Source organism: Adiantum capillus-veneris, chromosome 6, assembly GCF_014529385.1.
Source record: "Adiantum capillus-veneris isolate H3 chromosome 6, ASM1452938v2, whole genome shotgun sequence".
NCBI classification, from domain to species: domain Eukaryota; kingdom Viridiplantae; phylum Streptophyta; class Polypodiopsida; order Polypodiales; family Pteridaceae; genus Adiantum; species Adiantum capillus-veneris.
In genome coordinates this window covers 100,547,930-100,560,441 of record NC_140936.1, presented here as the reverse complement: position 1 = coordinate 100,560,441, position 12,512 = coordinate 100,547,930, and the positions used below count along the sequence as shown (strand labels likewise).

The following is a 12,512-nucleotide window of genomic DNA, read 5'->3' as shown; positions in this document are numbered from 1 at the left end:
TCTCTGAGTATTCAAAACACATGGAAAGGTAGACAATATTAATTTATTGTATAAACAATGAATTACTAAGTACATTTGTAAGTACAAATTCCGATGCGCTCAATGGGCTTAAGTACATTCCTTGCAGGTATGAGACCAAAATGTTCTCTAGGTAAAAATCATGAAGATGCCCTTCAAATGAGGTGGGGAAATAGTAGTGCCGTGTGGATTAAGTAAACCCTTATGGTACTTCATTTTATTTTGTACCCAGACATTCTATTAGATACATAAGGATTATATGAGTTTGATCCCAGAGGCCTTTTGCAGACGGTTAATATAGCATTTTATTTCATTTAGCTAGCTCTCTTCCCCCTCCCACGATGACTCCTTACAGCAGTAGACATTGAGGAAGCTCTTCCACGACAACTACAATACTTTCTCAGAAAAATGCCCAATGTTGGGCATCTATGAGAATTGACGACAACGTTGATGATTTTAGTCTGACATTTTTAGACTTTTTGTTTTAGTCTTTTACCTTACTTTGTTTTCTTTTATTACCTAAGCATTGAACTCAATCATTAAGGATTGTATCACTTTGGCCTCATAGGCTTTTTGTAGACGAGTGATATAGCATTGCATTTCATTTCGTTCTCTCTCTTTCCCCTCCCAGTACTGCTACTTACAACGGCAAACATTCATGAATTTCTTCAACAAGCAGTGCAATAATTTCTCCGACAATGTCGAGCGGTGACGATGATGATGATGGTCTAATTTGACAATTTTAGACTTTTAGTTTCAGTCTTTCAATTTACTTAATTTTATTTTATTTTGTACCCAAGAATTGGTTTAGATCCACATTAAGGATTGTATTATTTTGGTCTCATGTCCTTTTGAAGATGGTTAATATAAAATTTTCTCTCTCTCTCTCTCTCTCTCTCTCTCTCTCTCTCTCTCTCTCTCTCTCTCTTCACACCCCCGCCCCTTTTTATACTAGCTATGATGCGCACTCGGTGATGTTCAAGCCCACCTCCAACACCGTCTATCTCATCAAATATTTGCCGCTTTCTCTCCACCTTCATATAAATCTTTAAATCTTGACCTAGAAACCGCAAGAATTTCAAGCTTGCACTTATTTTCACTGGTTAGCAAAAATGTGTTTTTCTAGCCCTGTCAGTGTAACCACCAACATGGTTGGCCTCAACACCATACAACATGGAGACCATAGTTGGGCATGAAAAGTCAAGATGAAATTTGTTATACCACAGCTAAAGATTGTCCTCAACATACTATTTTTGGACATAGAACGAGGCACAATTTTAAATCAAATATAGAGAAATTGTGAGACAATTGGCTTAATTTAAATGTTTTTACACTAAGTTTTCTTTAAATTATCTAGGGCTTCTCGCCTTTAAATATCAAATTTAGAGGTGAATCTCACTTTTTGTACATGAGACTACACTAACCCTAGGTTTTACTTCAAGCATTGCTAATTATTTTCACTATTACCTGGTCTAACCACCCCCACCAACTCAATCATGACTTGTTTTTGCTCTTATTACGGACATAAACCTAGCGGTAGGGTTCCCAATGCTAAAGGAATTACCAAAAAAAGACACTACTACAACATGTCGCGTAGAAATCGACGTAGATACCGATGAGATAAAGTTAGTTTTAAAACTAAAAAGCGCTGAAATAGGCCTCGGAAAAGACGTCGGTATACTTTGCATCGGAATCAACTTAGAAATAAGTGTCAGAATCAACTTAGAAATAAGCACCGGTATTTGTAAAGGATATTCCGACGTAGCCTCAAAATTTTATACCAATGCCTGTACCGTACTCTGTACCGACGACCAAACCTACAATTTTTTTTTTGGTAGAGAGGGCTGGGACCTGATGTTGCATGTATTGCAAAAAAAGAAAACTGCCCTCTCTGCCCAAAGGAAGAGTGCAGAAGCAACCACACTCCACCTACAAGCTGACACTAAAGAGAGAGTGAATGGCAATTAGCAAAATTGTAAGAATACCATAACCACAAAATCAAAAGCTTGATCATGGCATAACGGCATAAAGATTTTATAACCATAATTAAAACATGAGCAATATCTACTTGCAGAGTTGACCTTCACTCTCTAGACCATGAGATTGATAACGCACCTCTTGTAGTTGCTCAATCCGAAAGAGATCGCGATTGCATATGTATTGGTCGCAGATTTTTTATTTTTGAAAGATCTGATGCTTACAATGCACACAAGGACACGCCATCCTATCGTCCGTACTTTATCTACCAATGATGCAACAATAATTAAAACACTCTAGTTGTTATAACTACACACTACTAAGTACATGACAACCTTACATTCTCTAGCCAGGCCCGATATCCGCACACGTCGGTCTAGAGGTGCACGGAGATTAGGACCATAGGGTAATAATCTCGTTTTTATTGGTCAATGACTATATGTTAAGGTTCTTGAAGTCTGATTGGGTTTTTTCAACTATTTGTTGCTAGCTCTAACAACCTCACATTCTCTAGCCAGGCCGATCCCCGCACATTTCGGTCTAGAGGTGCACGGATATTAGGACCACAAGATAATAATCTCGTCTTTATTGGTCAATGACTATATATTAAGATTCTTGCAGTCTGTGTGTGTTGAGATGTAGAGAGAAAGAGAGAGAGATGAGACAAGAGACACAGCATATACGCTCCCAAAGACTGATTCATATTGAGGACAAGATACAAATATATAGGTAAGACCAAGTTCAGTAGAGTGAGTCATATATAGCTCCAACACCCCCACTCAAACAAAGGTCTCTAGCTTTGGATAAAAAAACCCTTGGGGAGTTCAAGGGAAAAACCCAAGCCCCTATACAATGTGAAATATGAGCCAGCGGTGATGATGTGAAAGTGAATTGTGCATCTATGTACAAATATTCAAGTGACTTAGATATCAAAAGGTGCAAATGTGGAGTGTGCATAGTGCATGGTACCTAAAAGATTACAATGTCATATGTACAAAGCTATTACAATAGCAAAGAAGCTAATCTAGAAAGAGTGAGGCCGAAGCAACTCCAAGCTCTGAGTGTAAGAGGATGAAACGTGACTCATTGAGGCCTTTGGTCAAAATGTCTGCAATCATCTGGTCACTTGGACAATGTTCAACCATAATGGTTCCTTTGCGTACTTCATACCTGACATAATGATAATGGACTGCAATGTGCTTTGACTTATTATGTTGAACATAGTCTTTTGCAAGACTAATAGCACTTTGGTTGTCACACCGCAAGGGTGTGCTAAAAAGAGGAGAGTGACCAATATCAACCAGCATTTGTCGAAGCCAAATCAACTCACGAGCTGCAAGTGATGCCGCAACATATTCTGACTCAGTCATAGAAACTGCAACACAACGTTGTTTCTTGCTGGTCCAAGGAACAAGACAACCATTTATAAAGAAGCAATTTCCACTAGTAGATCGCATAGATAAATGTGAGCTTGCCCAGTCTGCATCTGTGTAACCCAAAAGAGAAAGAGATTGCATAGAATCCGATGTGAGTTGTCTTCGATAGACTAAACCAAAATCTGTAGTGCCTTTCAAGTATTTCAATACATGCTTTGCATTAGACCAATGCTTAAGAGAATGACATGCAAGATGTTTTCCAAGATAATTAGCAGCAAACACAATATCAGGACGAGTGTTCATGCCAACAAACTGAAGACATCCAATCAAGTTAGCATAAGGTTTATTTGTGACAAGTTGACCGCCATTGTCAGAAGTATTCTTCGTAGAGCTCACAAGAGAAGGTGTGTTGGCTGAATGTGCAGATTCCATACCAAATTTTTGAATAGTATTTGCAATAAACTTTGACTGTCGAAGGAATAAAATACCTTTTGTACGGTTCCGTTGGATTTGAATACCAAGACAAGAGTGAATCTCTCCAAGATCCACCATATCGAATGCAGAAGACAATAAATTTTTCACTTGCTGAAGAAATCCCAAATCATTGGAAACAAGGATGGTATCATCCACATAAAGAGCAAGAATCACAAAACTGCTACCTTGGCGTTTTATGTATAAGTTGGGGTGTGACGAGCAAGAGATGAATCCTTTAGAGGTGAGAAAAAGATCAAATTTTGTATACCAGGCTCGCGAAGCTTGTTTGAGACCATATAGTGCCTTATGGAGTTGAGCAACAAGGTATTCTTTACCTGGAATAACAAACCCTTCTGGTTGTTCCATATAAATTTTCTCTTCCAAGTCACCATTAAGAAAAGAAGTTCGCACATCCATTTGATGAGCTTCTAAATCAAATTGAACAGCAAATGCCAATAAAACTCGAACACTTGTAATGCGAACAAATGGTGAAAAAGTCTCTTGATAATCAACACCAGATACTTGGGAGTAACCTTTTGCAACTAAACGCACCTTGAACTTGTCAAAAGATCCATCTACTTTTACTTTTGTCTTATACACCCACTTACATTTAATAGCTGTACGACCAGGAGGTAATTTAGTTAGTATCCATGTGCCTTTAGAGATAAGAGAATCGTACTCTGCTTCCATAGCCTCTTGCCATTGATCCTTTTGTGGTGAAGAGATAGCTTCATCATAAGTAACGGGATCTTCAGAAGTAGAAAAAGCATTATCAGCAATATCGTCATCATAAACATGACATGAGCCGTGTTCAAAATCAATAGGTAGATCAACAAAAATATCAATATCATCATTGACAACATTTGGAATGGATGGTTGTGAAGAGGAAAGTTGCTCTATAGGAAGAGTTTCATCTTCTGAAAGAAATGGAAAAGCCTGAAGCAATGATTTAGTATCATCAGAATCATCCAAGGACCGTGAGCCTCCCATAAGCTGTTTGTTAAAAGTAGCATCACGATTCACAATTACTTTCTTGGAGGAAGGGTCATAGAATTTGTAGCCTTTGGAAGTGTCAGAATATTCAATAAAAATAACTTTAAGACCAGGAGCATCAAGCTTTGTTCGTGTTTCTCTGGGAACATGAATATAAGCAATACATCCAAAGGTTCGAAAATGAGATACAGAAGGAATGTCACTTGTCCATGCTGTGATGGGTATCTTACCAGAGGGTGCAATAGTAGGAAGACGATTCTGAATAAATGCTGCTGTCAAAGTAGCTTCAGCCCAGAAAACACGAGATAAGCCAGAATGAATCAGCATACATCTTACAGCATTGAGAATAATTCGATTCTTTCGTTTAACAACACCGTTCTGTTGAGACAAATATGGAATAGTGTGTTCATGATGAATTCCACTGTCAGCACAGTAACTCACAAACTCTCGAGAAACATATTCGCCTCCATTGTCACTACTAAGCTTCTTAAGGCGACGACCAATTTGAAGTTCCGCAGCCTTGTGGAATTGTTTGAAAACAGATAAGGCTTCAGATTTTTGTCTAAGTAGAAATACAGTCGTATACCTTGAGAAATCATCAATGAAAGTAATGAAGTAGCTATATTGTGATCTCGAAGAAGGTACAGGTCCACATATATCAGTATGAACAAGATCCAATATTTCATGAGAAGGAGTTGTATTTGAAAGAGGAAAGGGTTTACGATTGTGTTTCCCAAGAGCACAAAATTCACAAATTCCCATATGGGGATGGGCTGTAAGATCCATGCCATGAACAAGATCAGGACGTTGAAGATCAAGGAGTTTTGAGAAATCAGCATGAACAAAACGGTGATGCCATACTTTGCAATCATGATCACCTGGAGCAGTGACAATATTTGCTGTAGCATCGTTGAGAGAGAGTTCAAACAAATTACCGTTTCGAGGAGTAGTGGCTATAGTCTGTCCATCTTTCTCAATTCGGCATTTGGTATGATCAAATCCAACAAACAGACCAAGATCAACAAGTCTAGCAACTGAAAGAAAATTACGTTGAAGATCTGGTACATGTAATACTCCTCGCAAAATTCGAGTGGAAGAAGATAAGGTACCAAGATATAAGTCTCCAATACCCTTTACTTGACAAGTAGTATCATCAACAAGATAAACAACACGTTGAACTGGCAGTGGATGATAGTTATGGAGCCACTTAGACTGATATGTCATATTTCTTGTAGCACCAGAATCGACAATAAAAAGTGATCCATCACGTACATGAAGTATTCTGTCTGGAGCAACTGAACATAGGACGCAACTTGTTTCTGGTACAATGTTGTTTCGATGTTCAATAGCATATGCTCTATTCTGATCTGTGTCGAATCGATGCTTATAGCACATATGAGTGGGATGATCAGATCGTCCACAATATTCACAACAAGAAGAAGAAGATTCTCTAGATAAACGTGGCTGTTTTGTGGTAATATTGTGTTCTTCATCATATTAACGTGCCCAACAATCATCTTCAGTATGGCCATTTCTGTTGCAGTAAGAACATTGCTTATTAGGAAATTTGAGACGAGAGAAAATATTACCGCGATGGCCACCTCTGCGGTTTCCTCGTTGAAATGGACGCCTTCGAGCATAAAAAGCACGTTCCATCTGTTGTGACTCAGTCTCCTCTTGTGAAATCATAGCTGTATCGTGACCAACATTCCGACGTTCTTGACGTTGAGAGTATTCAATTAAAGACATGCAAGCTTGGTCGAAATCAAGACCATCTTTATTAGAGAGAATAGTAACAATGTTATCATAAGAAGAGTCCTTCACCGTATCAAGGAGAAGTGTAATCAGTTGCTTTTGTGGAACAGGATCACCGGCAGCAGCAAGTTGATTAATAATAGATTTGAAAGATTCAATATGTCCCGTCATGGCAGTACTAACTTCATATTGTAACTTGTTAAGCAACCCTCTCAAATAAAGTATTTCTGTCACATATTTCTTTTGAAAGTTTGCAATAAGGTACTTCCATACATCGTGGGAAGTAGGCAGTTCATACATATCAAGCAAAAGGAAATCAGTAAGACCAGAAAGAATATAGTGACGAGCTACTTTATCACGTCGTTGCCAATCCGTATAGGCAACATTCCAATCTTCAAATATAGGTCCTTCAGTGATAAGCACGTTATCATTATCCGTATCAACAGGCTGAGGCGGACAAACACGATTTCCAAGAACAACATCGGAGAGTTCATCGCCTTCTAGAATTAACAACATCTTTGCTTTCCAGCCTGGAAATCCTTGACCTTGGAAAGGAGGAACAGAACGCTGGCCAGAAGGAAAGCCGTTGACGAGAATATTCATAGCCATATCTTGCTGCGAGAAGACATCTAAGATAAGATCGCAGAATCTGTACACCATATATGGTGAAGGACGCAATTGAGAATGAGAGAGATATGAGTACTGCGTTCTGTCAACGATAAACGTAAGAAGGATGCTCAAGGAACGTCCAAAGATGTAAGAGACGTCACCCAAAAAAGGCAGGGTAAAGGAGATGTTAATAATAAATGAGTCCTCAAAATAGAGTGGCATGAGACGCAAGATTGACGGCCACAATACGAATAGAAAAAAGCTAAATCTTCTCGAAAAGGTTAACGTCAAAATAAGAAAAACGATCGCAGACGCTTCACGAAGAAGTAGGACGAAGAAAGCTGCGTCAAGCTCAATTGCAGTAAAACCAACATAACTTTCTGCTGCGAACTCCGATCGACGCAAACCTAGAACTCAAATCGAAGAGCTCGAGGAGACGAACAAGTTCTAGATGAAAAGTGCCATTACACTACACTCCATAGCACTTTTCTTGTTTCTCCAAATTTTGAGCAGAACAGCAAGAAAAATTGAGTTGAAGTTCAGGGTGTCATCAACAAGAAAACGTAATCAACGATTAGATTGATTAGAAATAAACGCCACATAAAACACTAATCATATTCTTCTTAACACAAAACAACCACAGTTAACAGGAATCAACGCTCAAAAATAAAATTTGTAGCAGTTTTGAATCTTACATGCAAATCGCATACACATACTGTTGTGTCACCATGAATTGAATCGGCGCGTGATCGTTACCGCTCTGATACCATGTTGAGATGTAGAGAGAAACAGAGAGAGACGAGACAAGAGACACACCATATACGCTCCCAAAGACTGATTCATATTGAGGACAAGATACAAATATATAGGTAAGACCAAGTTCAGTAGAGTGAGCCATATATAGCTCCAACAGTGTGCACTTTGGAAGTCCGATTGCATTTTTTAACCTATTTGCTGCTAGCTCAAGCTCTAACAGTTTCACATTCTCTAGCCATGTCCGATCCCCGTACACCTCGGTCTAGAGATACACGGAGATTAGGACCATAGGGTCAATGACTATATATTAGTGTTTTTGAAGTTTGTGTGCACCTAACCTAAACTATAACCTTACCTATAACCAAATTAAACCTAACCTATAACTTCACCTATAACAAAACCTAACCAAAGTCCTTTTGCGCTTTTTGAAGTACATGAGTCATTCTTGAAGTCCGTTTATATTTTTTGTACTATTTGCCGCTAGCTCTAACTTATAATCTAATATAACTTATAACCTAAACCTAACTTAACCTAATGTAACTGAACCTATAACTTAAACCTAACCTAACCGAAGTCCATTTGAATTTTTATAAATACACGAGTCATCTTCGAAGCCCGTTTGTATTTTTTCTACTATTCATTTGCCACTAGCTCTAACCTAACCTATAATCTCACCTAACCTATAACCTAAACCTAACCTAACATAACATAACCTATAACCTAAATCTAGCGTATAAGCTAACCTAACCGAAGTCCATTTGCGTTTTTTGAAGTACACGAATCATCTTCGAAGTCCGTTTGCACTTTTTCTACTATTTGTCGGTAGCTCTAACCTAACCTATAATATAACCTAACCTATAACCTAAACCTAACCTATAACCTAACCTAACCAAATCGTTTGCATTTTTAAAAGTACACAAGTCATCTTCGTTTGGCCACTAATAGATGGACGTTGTGTTCGGACAGTTATAACTTATGGTATGGTGTGTAAAGCTGATTAGGTTAGGTTGCCAAGTTGGATTAGGTAGCAATTAGCCATTTCAATCCGCTTAGGGCTAGCCACCTAGGGTTAGCGTCTTAGGACTAGTGTTGGTTTAGCCGCTAATAGATGGCCGTATTTTGGAGTGTTAAAGTGCGCTATGTAAAGTTTCCTAGGTTTGGCCGCTCCAAACTCGATTAGTGTAGCATTTTTCCATTTCAATCTGCTTAGGACTAGCCGCTTAGGGTTCTATGGATTCTCGTTTGGCCGTTAATAGATGGCGCACCGCGTTCGGATGGTTAGGACACAGTATGTAAAGTTGCTAAGGTAAAGCACTCTAAAACATATTAGGGTATTGTTAAGCCATTTAGTCTGCTTAGGGATAGCTGCTAAGGGTTATCGGCTTTAGATTAGCGACTTTTGTTTTGGCTTCTAATATATTACTATATTTGGAGCGTTAGGATAAGCTATGTAAATCCGCTTAGGTTTGATAACTTTTGATTTGGTCGCTCCAAATCCAATTAGTGTAACGCTTGACCATTTTAGTCTGCTAATAGGGTTAGAGAGTTATGATTTAGGGACTCGTAGATGACCGTGTTTGGATGTTTTATCGATAAGTGTTTAAATTAATATAAAACTACATAAGTTCTAACTATCCGAACACAACGTCCATCTATAACCTAAACATGAGTTAACTTAACATACAACCTAGCCTAACTTTTTTATGTACAACCTATAACTTTAACTTGTTGCTTACACCTGACCTATAATCTAACTAACCTATCCTATAATCTATAGCTTAACTTATAAATTAATAATTTAAACCTAACCTAACATAATTAACGTCTTATAAACTAATCTAACCTAACATAATTTAACATATAACGTAACTTATAACTTAACATATAACCTATATATACTCTAACTTAACATTAGCATAAACTAAACCTAACCGGAACCTAAAACTTAAACCTCATCAATCACAAAATGATAATTAACGAAAATAAACACGATAATAATAGCGAAAATAATCGCGAACATAATTTAAATAATAAATAATTCCCTGACCTTTCTTTCTCTTCCTTCTCTAAGTGAGTTTGAACTTTCTCTCTACAAAACGTAATAAAAGACCATAGTAAATAACTAAAGATTCTTATATTATTAGACAATTTTTTTAGTTTCCTCTCAACAATCTAAGGGTAGCTAATTTTATGGGCTTTTGGATTCAATATCATACAATTATTCTTTCTTAAGGTTTGTGGCACCTACTAGCTCCATATAGCTTACAACGCAACTTTTCAAAGATTTTTTTTTATTAAAATCAGAATCATTTCTTAGCGACAACCAGTGACTCACTTTTTTTACTTTCATATCGAGAATCATGGACATTATAGAAGCCATATTTTTCACGTGATAAGTTTAAGTGCTACATAATTGTGTCGGAAAATTTTATACAGACAAATTGGCTTCTCTTACATCCAGCTAGGCCGACTCGAGGTTGAGCGGGTAATTATGGAGCGTGATCACAGCCTAAGAATCTGTACGTGAGATCATAAAGCCATTGCTGAATTAGACCAGGATGACGATCAACTACAGAGTGGTGTCAATGCTATTGCTGACGGTCGCATGGAGTAATCATCTTCAAGGAGCAGCTGCAGGCCAGACGTCGAGGGTTCGATTCGACATCCATAATGATAATGTGGAGGCTAAAGTGGGAGCTTTGCTTGAGCAGCAGGTAGAGGGGATTCTGGAGATGGCGCTTCTGCGAGAAGACAAGGATGTGCCGGTCACCAGTACAAGTGAGGAGAAGCCTGCACTTGGGCTCAAGCTTCATATTAATGGTGAGCCTTTATCGGCCAGCTCGAAGTCAGTGCCTGTCCTCCGCGCCTTCAGCGAGTGGATGGCAAAGCACAACAAAGTGTGGCGCAGCGCCAGCGAGCTGGCCGAGCGGCTGGAGGCCTTCGCTCAGAACTTGCATTACATCGAAGCACGCAACAAACAGCTGCGAGAAGAGGGAGCCTCGTATGAGCTGGGCCTCAACAGCTTTGCCCACCTCTCCTTCGACGAGTTCCGCCAGGCCTATCTGCAGGACGGCGGCTACGTAGATCATGTGCGCCGGCGCGCCCACCGCACCAACGTCGGACTGAATGGCCACATCCAGCTTCCCAGCTCGCGACCACGCCCCTTCTTGTACGAAAATGCCACCGACAATATCCCGCAGTCGGTGGACTGGCGAGAGCGAGGCGCAGTGGTGAACCCCGTCAAGGACCAAGGCTCCTGCGGTATGTACTGGAGTGCATGGTGAGCCACAGCAGTCTAGTATAAACCCTATATCCGAGAAACTAGACGAAAGTCTAATTTTCACTCTTGTACGTATATGCAGGTAGCTGCTGGGCCTTCGCCACCGTGGCCACCGTCGAGGCCGCCCACCAGATCGCCACAGGGGAGCTCCTATCGCTGTCGGAGCAGGAGCTTGTGGACTGCGACCGTGCCTACAACCAAGGTTGTAATGGCGGCCTGATGGATTATGCCTACACTTTCATCATCAACAATGGCGGCCTGGACACGGAAGCTGACTACCCTTATACCGCTCGCAGCGGCCGCTGCAACAGGCGCAAGGTGAAATGATTATACTACTCGGGAGCTCTAGGTTTGCTTAGTCTCGCATGCCGCTTACTGTGCTAATTACTGTTTCTGATGAAGAAGCACGTTTCGACCATCGACGATTACCAGGATGTGCCGGAGTCCGACGAGCAGGCTCTGCTCAAGGCCGTGGCGAATCAGCCTGTCAGCGTGGCGATCGACGCCAGCAGCCGTGACTTCCAACTGTACCAAAGCGTATGTGTGATTTTCTGCTCTGTCGTACCTCGTATATGTAATCCTACAACGCGATCTGAGAAAACTTGCACCCATTGCTGCGTGCAGGGTGTTTTCACTGGAAGCTGCGGCAAGAGCCTAAACCATGGCGTCGTTGTGGTGGGCTACGGGAAGGACACGCAAGGGGAGTACTGGGTGGTACGCAATTCGTGGGGCAGCGGATGGGGCGAGGATGGATACGTGCGCATGCAGCGCGGCGGCTCTACCGACCCGGACGGACTCTGTGGCATCAACATGGAACCCTCCTTCCCCGTCGTCCACTCGGACCGTTCCCAATTTAACTAGTTCATTCTTAACTAAAGAGATGAAATCACTATTTATTTGCTACCATAAGCTATTGTGTGCAACATAGAGTGGGCTGATCACATTGATCACATGCATGAGGGCCATATCATTACATTGTATACACCCATTTATCTTTCTTTTATAGATGGCCTGAAAGTTAATCATTTTTGAGTAAGCTAAACATGTAACATAGAGTGGGCTCACACACATGAAGGCCATATCGTTGTATATACCCATTTATCTTTTTTCTGAATATGTGCTTAAAGTTCATCATTTTTTAGTAAGCTAAACATGTAATTACTATTCTCTCTCTCTCTCTCTCTCTCTCTCTCAATACTTGAAACTAATTGTATGAAGGAAAGAGCGGCAAGTTGAAGGTGGTTCTTACCCTCCCTATAGAAAATAATGTACTA

General features: G+C 40.0%; 1 protein-coding gene across 1 annotated transcript; it reads left to right on the top strand.

Annotated features, from left to right (window-relative positions):
* Positions 1-10,516: 10,516 nt before the first annotated feature.
* LOC147455970 (cysteine proteinase COT44-like) lies at positions 10,517-12,099 on the top strand. Its single transcript, XM_086513786.1, has 4 exons — positions 10,517-11,219; positions 11,321-11,556; positions 11,644-11,775; positions 11,863-12,099. The coding sequence occupies exons 1-4, from the start codon at positions 10,517-10,519 to the stop codon at positions 12,097-12,099; spliced, it is 1,308 nt and encodes a 435-aa protein (XP_086369912.1).
* Positions 12,100-12,512: the final 413 nt, after the last annotated feature.